At 44.1% G+C, this 14,615-nt stretch overlaps 1 protein-coding gene across 1 annotated transcript in view; it reads left to right on the forward strand.

The window, feature by feature from the left end:
* Nucleotides 1–14,615, forward strand: part of ANTXR2 (ANTXR cell adhesion molecule 2) — a 196,441-nt gene that overhangs the window by 57,661 nt on the left and 124,165 nt on the right. Inside the window, exons 9-10 of the mRNA XM_070948476.1 lie at nucleotides 668–763; nucleotides 2,988–3,057. Of these exons, the coding sequence (XP_070804577.1) occupies nucleotides 668–763; nucleotides 2,988–3,057 (166 nt within the window). The remainder of the gene's footprint in view (nucleotides 1–667; nucleotides 764–2,987; nucleotides 3,058–14,615) is intronic.

Raw genomic sequence — 14,615 nt, forward strand, 5'->3', positions numbered from 1 at the left:
GCGCGATCATCAGAGGCTTTTTAAAAATTTTTAAAAGCATTTTTTTCTATAACCTCTTCGGCTGAAAAAATGCTTTTAAAAGTAAAAAAAAAAAAAAAAAAGCCTCTGATGATCGCGTGGCTCAGCTGGGAACGTCAGAGGCTTTTAAAAGCATTTTTTCTACAACCTCTTAAGGTTGTAGAAAAAATGCTTTTAAAAGCCTCTGACGATCCCAGCTGAGTTTCCTGATCATCAGAGGCTTTTAAAAGCATTTTTTCTGCAACCTCTTAAGGTTGGCCACGCCCACCCAGTCACATTATCCCCGCTCCTACCAAGCCACGCCCACAGAACCGGTAGTAAGAAATTTTACATTTCACCACTGCCTCAAACCATGTGGTCCTGTCTACCATTAAACCATCTTTCCAATCAGCCTCCATGTTTCCAGTGCCTTTCTCCCCACTTGGAACTGAACCCAGATGGACATGTCTTCCAACATTTTCCAGCTGCTCTACTAGGACAAGAGTTTCTTAACGTCTTCTCCTTTCTTTCCAAAATCGTAGGCATTAAGTATAAACACCATCAAACACATGAGTATAAAATATTAAAAGAGTTTATTTTGCTGTCAAAAGTCAGTAAGGAAACTTGGCATACGTCCACTGGCTGATGATTTGTTGGTTCTGCTTTTCAGAGGAGTTCCAAGTCGTTCTCAGCGGAACAGGATTCACGTTGGGTAGGACACCCGATAGTGTCGTCTGCAGTTTTATGGTGAATGGAACAACCATGAGTAAGTATCCCTACAGCACAGAGCATTTTTATTTTTTTTTTGCTTTAATTTATATGCCACCCTTCTCCGGAGACTCAGGGCGGCTTACAGTGCGTTAAGCAATAGCCTTCATCCTTTTGTATATTTTATACAAAGTCAGCTTATTGCCCCCACAAACTGGGTCCTCAATTTACCTACCTTAGAAAGGATGGAAGGCTGAGTCAACCTTGAGCCTGGCGAGATTCGATCTTACTTTAATTGCAGACAGCTGGTGTTAAATTACAGTGCTTTAGTCCACTGTACTACAGGTTCTTACAGCTTATTTGAGTCATCAGAGTACATATAGTCCTCAACTTACAGCCGTTCATTCAAAGTTACAACAGCATTGAAAAAAAAGGAACTTATGACCATTATTCACAATGATGACTTCTCTGTGGGGGCACCTACTATCTGGAATGAGCTCCCCCCAGAGATACGGAGGATCCCGGATCTGCGCACCTTCCGCCGCGCCTTAAAGACCTTACTATTTCACCAGGCCGGCCTGGCCTAATTTTCCCCCTCTTTTATAAAAGATTTTTAAAATTTTAAATATCTTTTAGTATTTTATATATTCAATTTTAAATTGGTTTTAAAAGTTTGGGGTTTTAAATTTGTCGAGGCCAAAATTATTTAATTTGATTTTATTCTATTTTTAAATTTTGTATGTATGTGTTTTTATTGTTTGGCTGTGCACCGCCCTGAGTCCTTCGGGAGTAGGGCGGTATAGAAATCTAATAAAATAAAATAAAAAATAAATAAAAATGACGGTTGATCTCCATGATCAAGTGATCCAAATTCAGACGCAAGAGGTAAAGATCTTTTTCTTTCGCGACCTTCTGTTTGCAGGGAAACAGAAGCTCACGAAAGAAACGCCACGGAGATCTGACCTGGGGTGACGGTGCGCGTGCCAGCAGAGAGGGCTCTGGCACGGGTGCCATAGGTTCGCCATCACGGCTCTAGAATAACTTTATTGTCACTTTGAAAGTACACTAATCGGCATACATTAAAATGAAATTTCGTTGCATACAGCTCTCAAAGGGTCACCAATATACACTGCATAAACATGACTAAATGAATAAATAAATAAATAAATAAAATTTAAAAAGTATGCATGTGGGTATATCCAGCAGGTTCTGACAGGTTCTGGAGAACCGGTAGCGGAAATTTTGAGTAGTTTGGAGAACCGGCAAATGCCACCTCTGGCTGGCCCCTGGAGTGGGGTGGGAATGGAGATTTTGCAGAATCCTTCCCCTGGCGAGGGAAGGGAATAGAGATTTTGCATTATTATCATATAAATGATTTTAAATTGGGTGTTTTAAATTTTGGGGTTTTAATCTGGGCCGAAATTATTTAATAATTTTAATTATTTTTTAATAGAGGTCTGTATATTTTTGTGTTTTTAATAGGCTGTACACCGCCCTGAGTCCTTCGGGAGAAGGGCGGTATAAAAATATAATAATAATAATAATAATAATAATAATAATAATAATAATAATAATAATAATAATAATAATATCATCATCATCATCTTGTGGGACTTTAGGATTCAGACTGACAGGCACTTGGTCCACAACAACCTGACATAACAATAGTTGAAAAGAAAAAAGTATGGTTCATTGACATTGCAATACCTGGTGATGCACGGATTGAAGATAAGCAGCAAGAAAAAATCACAAAGTACCGGGACTTGCAAATTGAAGTTGAGCGACTGTGGAAAAATAAATCGTGTGTTGTCCCGATTGTAATGGGAGCCCTTGGAGCAATACCCAAAGGGCTACCCCGCTATTTAGAAATTCTAAATTTGCCGGACTTGAACATTTTGACTCTACAAAAAACCACCTTACTTGGAGCAGCTTACATCCTCCGACGATACCTTAACAGTTCCTAGGTCCTTGGTTAGGACTCGAGCTGCTGAGCTATTAACCAGCCTCAAAGGCTGTGAATCTCACTAAAGATTAACCAATAATAATAATAATCCTTACCATGCCACACCCACCAAGCCGCACCACGCTCACCACGCCACACCACGCCCACAAAGCCATGTCCACAGAACCGGTAGTAAAAAAATTTGGATTTCACTACTGGCATACCCACATATTTTATATGACACAGGGAAACAACACAGTTTTATCATCTTTGTTGATAAGCAGATATTATACGATTATACAATATATGTTTTTTTTTGTCTTTTGTTTGGTTTTTTTAGATGTAAAACCGGAAAAAGTGGAATCTAATTTCATGCTCTGTCCGGCACCCATTCTCCATGAGGTTGGACAGTAAGTATTTTATCCCATTGAGGCATAAGGTAGGGTGAGAGAGAGGAGCTTATTCAAAGAATGTGTTGTGGTCTGCCAGCAGCCTGCAGAACTGGCAGTGGAGTCGGACAGTGAGGAGGCTGGGGAGGGACATGGGCCAGTCCTGGAGTCTGGGGAAGGCTCGGACGAGGGCTCTGCGTCGGAGGCAGAGATGGGGCCAAGGCCATCTGGGAGTTATGCGTGGACTCCTGAGCCTCCAGAGTCGGATATCAGAGAGGCAGAGAAACAGGAGGAGCCTGTTCCTAGTGCGCGCATGCGCAGAGCTGCCAGATGGAAAGAACAGTTAAAATTAAAGGGACGACTCGGGAGTAAGGCCAGGAGATGATTGGCCCCTCCCATAAGGCTTAAAAGAGGAGCAAGGGCCCTTTGCAAGAAAGCAACGTTGTTAATTCTGTTCCCAGTCGGCATCTCTGTTTGATTCTGAACTCTGTGTGGCTTTGCCAAGTAGGTCTTTGGCAGCGTGTCAAGGGAGATAAAGGTTGGTGACTATCCCGAAGGACTTCTTCCAACTAATTGGAACTCAGCTGTGAATGAACGTAATTCACAGCTGTTGCAATAAAAGAGGTTTTTGGGACTACTCGTGTGTTTTAATGACTCAGGAAGCCTAGGTCACAACAGGATGTACAGGTAGTCCTTGACTTACAACCATTTCTTTAGCGCTCATTCGAAGATACGATGACATTGGAAAATTGACCAATGAGCAGTTCTTCCACTTAACAACCGTCGCAGCATCCCCTTTGGTCACGTGATCAAAACTCAGGTACTTGGCAACTGGCATGTATTTACGACAGTTACAACATTTCAGGTCATGCGATTGGTGCAATGGTTAGAACGCAGTATTGCAGGCTGACTGCCCACTGCCAGCAGTTCGATCCTGACCGGCTCAAGGTTGACTCAGTCTTCCATGCTTCAGAGGTTGGTAAAATGAGGACCCAAATTGTGGGGGCAATAGACTGACTTTGTAAAACTGCTTAGAGAGGGCTGTAGAAGCGGTGTATAAGTCTAAGTGCTATTGCTTGGGAAGGAAGGAAAGGAAGGAAGGGAGGGAGGGAGGGAGGGAGGGAGGGAGGGAAATGAGAAGGAAGGAAGGTAGCTGTAGTGGTGTGGTAGTTAGAATGAGTATTGCAGGCTGACTCTGCCAACTACCAGCAGTTCAATCTTGACTGGTTCAAGGTAGACTCAACCTTCCATCCTTCCGAGGTGGGTAAAATGAGGACCCAGATTATTGGGGGCAATAGGCTGACTGCTTAGAGAGGGCTGTAAAGCACTGTGAAGCGGCATATAAGTCTTAAATGCAATTGCTATTGCCAATTGTGATCTTCCTGGCTGGCTTCTGACAAGCAAAGATAATGGGAAATGCTGGATTTGCTTACCGACCTACTGATCCCCTTAACAACTGCAGTAACTCACTTAACAACTGTGGCAAAAAAAGGCATAAAATCGGCAAAACTCAATTACCAACCACTGTTTAAGACCAGAAATTCTGATCCCAGTTGTAAATTGTAAATCGAGCCCTTGTTGTACTATCTGGGGCAAACAGGAGAAACAAATGTGACATTAAAAGTTGTTTTTTTTTTATTCTGATCTATCTATTCCTTCATGGAATGCTAATCTGAAAGGCAAAGTATGTTCTCCAGAATGTGTGTCCTGTGATTATTATGGTTTATTGTTAGAAGTGTGAAAAATGTTTGGAATCTAGTGTCGAAAATGGGCTGCTCTGACTATACAGCTTTTCATCCTATTGCAGGGTAGTTTTTGAAAGTGAATTCTTACAAGCTCCAAATGGAGCTTGTAGGAGATTCTGTGCAGATTCTCTTCAAGAGGCAACTGGACTTTCTTAGTTTCTCAGTGAAGACGTTTCGTTTCTCATCCAAGAAGCTTCTTCAGTTCTGACTGAATAGTGGGGAACGGTAGGATTCAGTCAGAACTGAAGAAGCTTCTTGGATGAGAAGCGAAACGTCTTCAACAAAAAACCAAGAAAGTCCAGTTGAAAAAGCACCTTTGGGACAAGCTCCAAACACTTTTTAGAAGTCTGGAATACTTCTTGTGACATCAAAAAAAAAAAAAAAAAAAGAAAGAAAGAAAAGAAAAGAAAAGAAAAGAAAAGAAAAGAAAAGAAAAGAAAAGCCCCTTTCAAGCTCTAGATATTCAGAATTGAACTTTTCTGCATTATTTCTACTTTCCAACCCTCACATTTGTGCATCGGTTGTGATACGGGATTATTCACTAGCTTGTGATACTGAGGGACAGCTGAATCATCTTTATTTCCAGATGACTTGTGGGAAAATTAGAAGCGTTAAAAGACATTACCAAAAAACCCTGCTGTGAAAATCTTGCAATACTTATAATGCATAGGATATCCATTTTTTCATTTACAGCACAGGTGGTCCTCGATTTACAACAGTTCACTCAATGACCGGTCAAAATTACAGTGAAAAACTGACTTGTTTTTCACACTTACGACCATTACAGCATCCCCATGGTCATGTGATCAAAATCCAGATCCTTGGCAACTGACTCATATTTATGACGGTTGCAGTGTCCTGGGGTCTCGTGATCCCCTTTTACGACCTTCTGACGAGCAAAGTCAACGGGGAAGCGAGATTCACTTAACACCCGTGTTCCTAACTTAACAACTGCAGTGATTCATTTAACAACGGTGGCAAGAAAGGTTGTAAAACGGGGGAAAGCTCACTTAACAGATGTCTCACCGAGCAACAGAAAATTTTTGGGCTCCGTTGTGACCGTAAGTCGAGGACTACCTATATTGACGAATATCACTAGGTCCATGTAAGCATAATCAGAAGATTAAAATGGTAGGCGCTTCGGCTTGGAAATGTGCAACTAAATTCAGAAAGACACAAATGGAAGATAGGATTGTAGCAAATCAAAGTTTGCAGCTCAGAATGGGATGGAGTCACGAGGTCAGTGATGGCTAACCTTTTTGCCGTCGCGTGCCAAAAGTGGGGGGACCGCGGGAGGGTTGCGTGCGTCCGTGCCCACACCCATAATTCAATATGCCCCGCCCCTCGTGCATGCACGCGTGACCCCCCCCCACGCTCTCCCTGCTTTTGGCACGCGATGGCCCGGTGGGCCCGATAGGCCTGCTTTTTGCCCTCCCCAGGCTCCAGAGGCTTTCTATGAGCCTGGGGAGGGCGAAAACACCCAACCGGAGGCCCTCTGGAGGCCGGAAACGGCCCATTTCCCAACTTCCGGTGGGCCCAAAAATCAGCTGGCCGGCACACCCATGCGTGCTGCAACCAGCTGGCATTAAGTATTTTGACCAAGTTCTCTATAGAAATCAGATATTTTCCTCAGAAGTTTCCCTTCTGGTAGTCTATATGCGGAGGGAATATTTATTTTCCTACTTCAGGGGAAAAAAATGATTAAAGGAGATGGGCATTTGGAATGGTTGACTTTTTTGGGGGAAGGATATTAGAGTTTGGTACATTTGTTAGCATACTTAGTAATCTGGTTCTGTAAGCATTGAGTTTAGGGCAATTACTAGCAGTTGGGAAGATCATTTTATGATTTGTCTAAAGAGTCTGATTGTAAAGTAACTAATACTAGCCCCACATTGTCTGAAGGCTAAATGAGAAGGAGAAAAGCTTCATGTTGGGGTTGTGCCATTTCCCCCTCCAGCAAGTATGGGTAGGGAGTTAGAGTTAGAATTGAAACCCTTAACTAGCATGCTGAATAGAAAATTCTAGGCCAACATAATGCATATTTTTTTTTATCTGCTGAAAGCACAAAAGCATCGCTCCATTTCTCTTCCCACCGCCCCCCCCCCTTTCGAGTCTGAAATGGTACATTCCGAACATCATGTCGAGCTCATCTGTTTTAGCTCCAAGATGATCACTACAGCGCAACCTGCCAAATGAGCACAAAATGTGCTGAATTTTTATCGCATGTCTTTCCAACCTTGGTGCAAAACGAGGAGAACATGTTGTATTTTTATTGTGTTGGGCTACGATTGTCAGGCTGTACAGGGTCGCTTGCAGTCAGCGCGCACTAAATTATAATGGCAGGGCCAGGAAAGCACTGAGTAGACTAGAAGCTAGCATTCTCTCTCTCTCTCCCCCTCCCTCCCTCTCTCCCTTTCTCTCTCCTTCTCCCTCTCTCTCTCCCCCTCTCTCTCCCTCTCTCTCTCCCCCTCTCTCCTTCCCTCCCTCTCTTTCCCCCCTCCCTCTCTCCCTCTCTCTCCCTCTCGCCTTTCCTCCCTCTCTCTCCCCCTCCCTCCCCCTCTCCCTCCCTTTCTCTCCCACTCTCCCATTCCCTCCCTTTCTTTCTCCCTCCCTCCCCCTATCTCCCCCTCCCTCCTTCCCTCTCTCTCTCCCCTTCCCCTCCCTCTTTCCCTCTCTCTCCCCTCCCTCCCTCTCCCTCTTTCTCCCCCCTCTCCCCCTCTCCCTCCCTCCCCCTCCCCCTCCCTCTCCCCCTTCCTCTCTCCCTCCCCCTCCCTCTCTTCCTCCCCCTCTCCCTCCCTCTCCCTCCCGCCTCCCTCTCTCCTACTCTCTCTCTCTCTCTCCTTTCCTCCTCCTCTCTCCCCCTCCTTCCTTCCCTCTCCCCCTCCCCCTCCCTCCCTCTCTCCCTCTCTCCCCCTCTTCCTCCCTTCCTCTCCCCCTCCCCCTCCCTCCCCCCCTCCCTCCCCCCTCTCTCTTCACAGATATTGCATAATAAGGTAGACTTGCAAAAAAAAAATTAGCCCCTTGGATGGAGATATAAGTCTTGTGGTTTTGGAGGGTCTTAAAAAGAAAAAAACCACAAGAAATTTGGGCCTAGGCTGCTTTGTAACCAATCACAGAGACGATATCCCCGAAAGCGACTGTACATATTTGAACTCCTGACTTTCTACTGGCATAATTGGTGCTGTTGTTGGACACCACCCAAGGCCTCTCTTCGAGTGGAGCGAACTTTAGTTGCTAACTCGCTAGCAATTTGCGAACGGCTTCTCTCCCTTCCCCTTCTCCGGTGGGGTTTGGATGTGGAGTAGATTAAGTTAAAACGATTGCGAAAGGAACAAGCGGTCTCTGCTGCTAATAAATGCAAATATGCTGACACACAAGGAGGGAAGGCTACCTCAAATAAATCGGCATCGTTGGCAAATCGCTATGACTGGATTGCACCGCTGACCAATCTCACATCCCTGTTGCCAGTTCCAGTGGAGGGTGGAGATTTTCCCGTTATCCTTTGGCCCCAAACAAACAGCATCCTGCCTTTTGCCTCGTTGACAAAGCTGAATTTATCAAAAGTTGGAGGAAGTGTGTGACAGCATCTGTCAGTTGAGAGAGCAAGGGGAAATTAGGAGTTAGAATAAACATTAACATCCCGAGGCTTGCATGGAGGAGGCATATTAAACAAACACATTTTTATTGTGAATTTACATAAATTTAAGCTTAAAAAGGTAAAGGTTCCCTTCGCTCATATGTGCTAGTCGTTCCCGACTCTAGGGGGCGGTGCTCATCTCCGTTTCAAAGCCGAACAGCCAGCGCTGTCCGAAGACGTCTCCATGGTCCTGTGGCCGGCATGGTGAAACGCCAAAGGCGCACGGAACGATGTTACTTTCCCACCAAAGGTGGTCCCTATTTTTCTACTTGCATTTTTTACGTGCTTTCAAATTGCTAGGTTGGCAGAAGTTGGGACAAGTAACGGGAGCTCACCCCATTACACGGCACTAGGGATTCGAACCGCTGAACTGCCGACCTTTCAATCGACAAGCTCAGCGTCTTAGCTACTGAGCCACCACCTCCCTCACTGTTTAAGCTTACTCTTTTATGAGTTCATTTTCTGCAGAGAAGGGAAAGCTGGCACATAGGGTATCAAAACTGACACACAGGTCCTGAAGGAATTCACTTTGCTTTCTTTTGACTTCTGAGCTTTTCGCAGTTATGAGTTTGGTTTTTGAAGATCCCCCACCCCTCAAGTCTGTTCCCACCATAGTTTTCGCATTGAAAAATATCTCCACCTCTGGTTTGGCCAAACATTTCTCCAATGGCTTGAAAAGACCTTGGTGGTATTTCTTTTAGTATTCCAATCATCCTTATTGCCCATCTTGGCAATTGCGACAGTTGGTTTGGTTCAGGGGTAAAATCCAGCAGGTTCTGACAGGTTCTGGAGAACCGGTAGCGGAATTTTTGAGTAGTTTGGAGAACCAGCAAATACCACCTCTGGCTGGTCCCAGAGTGGGGTGGAATGGGGATTTTGCATTATCCTTCCCCTGCCACCTCCACCAAGCCATGCCCACCAAGCCACACCACGCCCACAAAGCCACGCCCACAGAACCAGTAGTAAAAAAAATTTGAATTTCACCACTGGTTTGGTTCCTTTTAAGTGTGGTGCCACACAACAAGCAGTCCTTGACTTATTGACCACAATAAGGAAGACCATTGTTAAGTGAGTTTTGTCCCATTTTATGACCTTTGTGGCCACAGCTGGTAAAAGAATCACTGCAGGTGTTACGTTAGTAACATGGTTGTTGAGTTCCAAAGGTGCTTTTTTCAAGAGGCAACTGGACTTTCTTGGTTTTTTTTTTTTTTTTGAAGACGTTTCGCTTCTCACCCAAGAAGCTTCTTCAGCTCTGACAGAATAGAGGGTTAGAGGGGCCATGCAGGGGTAACTTTGTAGGTTGTCATTGTAGGTTGTCCCAGGCTTGGTTGGCTCTTGCTGGGTGATGATGTAATGAAAGGGCTTTGGGCAATTCCTACTATGGCTCTGCCTGAAGGAGGTAGATCTTTGTTATGTAGAATAGACTGGCCCAGGCCTTAATGGCCCATTGACAAAGCGGGGTGTGTGTGTGTGTGTGTCTGAGTTTCTGCCTCCCTTTTAGAGGAAATATTCTGCCCTTTTAATATTTCCTAAAATATCTCATTTTCCTAGGAGAGGGGTGGGTGCTAACTTCCTACACAACTATCAAAAATACTTGCCAGTTGCCAAACATCGGAATTTTGAGCCTGTGATTATGGGAATGCTGCAAAGGTGATAAGTGTGAAAAATGGTCATAAATCACTTTTTCCGGTACGGTTGCCACTTTGAACGGTGACTTAAACGAATGGTTCCAAGTCAAGGACTGCCTGTATTCAAAATGCTGTTGGACCTGTGCAGAACAGAGCGGAGATATTCACAAATCACATATACTTTTCCTGAAATAAATGAAAATAACAATAAACTTGCATTTCGATCCCGTGGATAAAACAGCCAATGAAATCAGAGAAACCGACAATTCGCTTTGAATTTCTTTCTCTGTCCTGGATTTCATTGGAATGGCCTACTTTACAGGTCTATTTAAAAGATAAATACAGGGTGGGAGCGAGGCACCGTACGAGCTTAGAGAAACTTTCTGGGAGACAAATATAATTAACCATAGCTCTGCAATTCAACCCTTACATGTGGTTTTTAATCACACTCTGAAGTCAGTGGTAAGTCCGCTAGATTCTCCATCCTGTGGTCCAGAAGACTTCTGAAAATCCCAGTGGATGTGGGATGCGCGTTAGAGCTCATTTACATTGGACGGTTCGCCAGTGTAAATGGTTGCATTTTGTTAAAAAAGGAAAACAACAGCCTTAGCAGTTTGACGTTGTAGCTTGAGAAGTCTCTGTTCTCTTGGCCGGGCCCCCACTTTTCACCAGCAAGCTGTTTTTCAGCACTATAATAATATACCCATTTCTTTCTGTAAAGCAACTTGGAAGCTCGAGTGAGATTTATGCTTTATTGCATCCAATCGATTTTGAAACCGAGGGGTTTTTTTGTTTTTGTTTTTTATTAATTCACAGCAGCATCTGGCTAAAGAGGAGGGCAAGGGGATTGTCAGATTCATAAACCAGACACAGCTGAGTCATTCTGGAAGAAGAAGATGTGTTTGGTAGACAACCCTGTCCTTCTGTGTTGTCAGCTGAAGCTAAAAAAACCACTTTGCAGAGAAGAAATAATACAAAGAGTGCAGTGCTGTGCACCTTATTCAGAAGTGAACCTCAACTCCGTTTATGTTGTGGCCCATCAGTGGCCTGTGCAGCTAGCTAGTAGCTGATTCTGACAGCGAGGAGGCTGGTGTGGTGCTGCGCCAGCAGCCTGTGCAGCTGGCGCTCGAGTCGGACAATGAGGAGGCTGGAGAAGATGTGGTGTCAGAGGCGGGGATTCAGCCAGGGCCTTCAGAACCTCCAGAAGCTCCCTTAAGTGAAGAGGAAGAAGAGGAGGAGCCTCTTCTCGATGCACGGGCGCGCAGAGCTGCCAAAAGGCAGGAGTGGCTCCTCAGGAGGAGGTCTCCTCGGGAGTAAGGCTTGGGGCTAATTGGCCACTCCCTTAGCCTATTTAAGGAAGAACGCCGACTGAAGCAATTTGCAGGGAACAACTTAGTTCACATACCTTCGTGTCTTGTCTTGCTTATCTTATCAGCTTCCTGCAAATTGCTTCTGGGCGTTCTGCCAACCATAGTAAGCTTTCAGTTATTATTCTTTGAATTCTTGGTGGCTGTTAATGCACTTAACAGCTTTTGTTTGTAAAAGATTGGTTTCTTTAGTAAACTAAGGTTTGAACGGACTTTGTGTGTGCTGCGTTCTTTGGGGTCCATAGTTGCGGCAGAACAGTTTAGTAGGAGTTACTCTCAGGTGTATACAGGCAGTCCTTGACTTAGAACAGTTCATTTAGTGACCATTCAAAGTTACAACGGCAATGAAAAAAGTGACTTATGATCGTTTTTCCTACTTACAACCGTTGCTGCATCCCCATGGTCACATGATCAAAATTCAGGACACTTGGCCACTGGTTTATATTTACGACGGCTGCAATATCCCACGGTCGCGTGATCTCCTTTTGCGACTTCTGACAAGCAAATTCAACAGGGAAGCCAGATTCACTTAACAACTTGGTTACTAATTTAACAACTGTGGCGATGCACTTAACAGCTGTGGCAAGAAAGGTCGTAGAATGGGGCAAAACTCATTTCACTAACATCTCGCTTAGCAACAGAAATTTTGGGGCTCAATTGTGGTCGTAAGTCGAGGACCACCTGTATAGGATCATAATTATTACTGATTTTTTTTTCCCCTGATTGGGTTTAATTCACAAGCCATGGAGTGTTTAAATCTTGGTTTATTGAAGAAACATCGTCCTGAACTGTAAACCATAACTTGACTTCACTGTTGGCTAGATCCGTTGAATCCCTATTACGGTTTATTATAATGTGTTTTTTCAAATTGTGAGCGTGCTAGATTATATTCAAAAAAACTGTATGACTGGAGTAGACACAGTCAGTCTGTCAGAGTTGAAGAAGCTTCTGGGATGAAAAGCGAAACATCTTCAAAGAAAAAGAAAGAAAGAAAATCCAGTTGCCTCTTGAAAATGCATTTTTGGGACAACTGTGATCTGGATGACTGAGAATCTCCATAGACATTCACAACGGTGACATATTACAGAATATTATCCATCCAATTTCTTTCCAATATTTCCTATGCACCTTCCCTTCTCTTTTCCCGCCTTTTTTTTTTCAATGGTTATCCTAAAGTTTTAAGAGGTTTTTATTTAAAAAAAATAAGATATACCCTACGTGAACATGTTCCTACAGAGATAGGAGATCATCACAGATCTCTGTTGCTGCTTCAGCTTATTCACAAATATGTCAGCCTTTGATCTTTTTGCTACAACTAATGAATGAAAGGTGCTTTTTTCAGGAGGCAACTAGACTTCCTTGTCTTTTCTTTTGAAGACATTTCGCTTTTCATCCAAGAAGCTTCTTCAGCTCTGACAGAATAGAGGGGAAGGGAAGTATTTATATTCCTTGCAGACAGCTGGTCATTTGCATCCTTTTAGAGGGTCCTTGAAGTACTTGGAAGTTTATCTGTGTCCTCAGGGTCACCTGAGTAGTGCAAATGGTTCCTGTGGTTTAATTGGTTTTAAATTTTATAAATCTATGTATTTTAATATGGCTGTACACCGCCCTGAGTCCTTCGGGAGAAGGGCGGTATAGAAATCGAATAAACTCAAACTCAAACTCTGTAGTCTGCCATTTTTTTCCTCTGGAAATCCACTCCTACTCCCACACCATTCAAAGGGGGTTCATCCCAAATTGTATAGCTAAACGTCTGTAGAGCTTTTCAGTCATCTGGGTAATGGTTGTACCCATTTTCAGGAGACAACTGGAACTTTCTTGTTTTTTTTCCTTTTGAAGACATTTCGCTTCTCATCCAAGAAGCTTCTTCAGCTTCTGACAGAATTGTGGAGAATGGAAGGATTTATATTCCTTGCAGACAGCATCCTTTAAGAGGGTCCTTGAAGCACTTGGAGGTTTTACCTGTGTCCTGTGATCTGGATGACTGAGAATCTCTCCAGACTAATGCCTGAGGCTTTGCTGGTTTTATAATTGCTAGTCATTCTATTGGACCGAAAGGCCCCAACGTTGAATTTTCAATGGCATTTTTTCTTTAAAAGGGAAGAAGTAACTCCCCCCCCCCATTTCTCAAATTTATAGTGGATTTTTGATGGGTTCCTATTGGCCTCACCCTGGAGGCTGAGCGATGGTATCCGAGGACCGGTCAACATTATGGTGCTGTTGTTTTATCTTTATCTGTTTTAGACGCATGCAGGGTAGGGACTGCTGTGCAAGGTGACGGCAATTGAGTGTGTTTGTCTAATTAACTTTTGGCGCAAGATTCCGAACCATTAAGAAGCTAGTTAGTAGCGCTCCGGAATAAACACATCTGGTCCTGCAAAGAGAAGCGGTTCTGCCTGGCGTTGGGTGACAGATGTGCTGATGGCTCCCTCTGTCCTCTCCTTTAAATAATTAACAATGTGCTGCTGGACAAGTCCTCAAAGCCAGCTGTTTGCTCCACCCTCATTAGCTCGTAGTGCAAAGCTTTTCTTTTGGCTTTTTTGACAAAAAGTGTTTTGCTAGGCAGGGGTTGGAAGTGGGGAAAATCCTCATCTTTTGAAATAAGACTAGACATTTGGCTTCTGGGGTTTGCAAAGGCACTTGGGGTGGCTGTGACAGAGCCCAGGCCACCCACACGAGAAAGCGTTCATTGGCTTGAGAGATTGATCTCTGCTTCTGGACACAAAGGGCATCTTGGCAAATCCCACCCAGATGTTTTCATTTGTTTAGAGGCAGTGGTGAACATCAGAGGTGGTATTCAGCCGGTTTGGACCAGTTCGGGCGAACTGGTAGCGCCGATGATCAGTTGGCCCTGCCCCCGCGCCTCTGCTCTATCCTGTTTTTTATTTCCTGCTTTGTAGCTCATCTCAATCATGCGGCACAGCTGATTCCCCCACCTCTTGCTGTTCTACTTACCGTTGCTGACTTGGAAGGTAAGAAGCTGAGCTTCTAAATGCTCCATTTTCAGTGCTGCGTGCATGCGCGCGCAAAGTGCGCGCTCACCAAACCGGTTGTTAAACCAGCAGCATCCCACCACTGGTGAACATCCCTCTTTTGAAAATAGTAATGACTTGTCTTAAGAGTCATTCTCCTGAGTAATGTATGGCTGCTCAGCTTGGAACATCTGGGAACTTATGGGTAATTGCAGTGAAGGAGACAGAAG

This window comes from Pituophis catenifer, unplaced genomic scaffold (assembly GCF_029215685.1).
Source record: "Pituophis catenifer annectens isolate HBS135680 unplaced genomic scaffold, rPitCat1.0.hap2 SCAF_8, whole genome shotgun sequence".
In the NCBI taxonomy this organism is placed as follows: Eukaryota; Metazoa; Chordata; class Lepidosauria; order Squamata; family Colubridae; genus Pituophis; species Pituophis catenifer.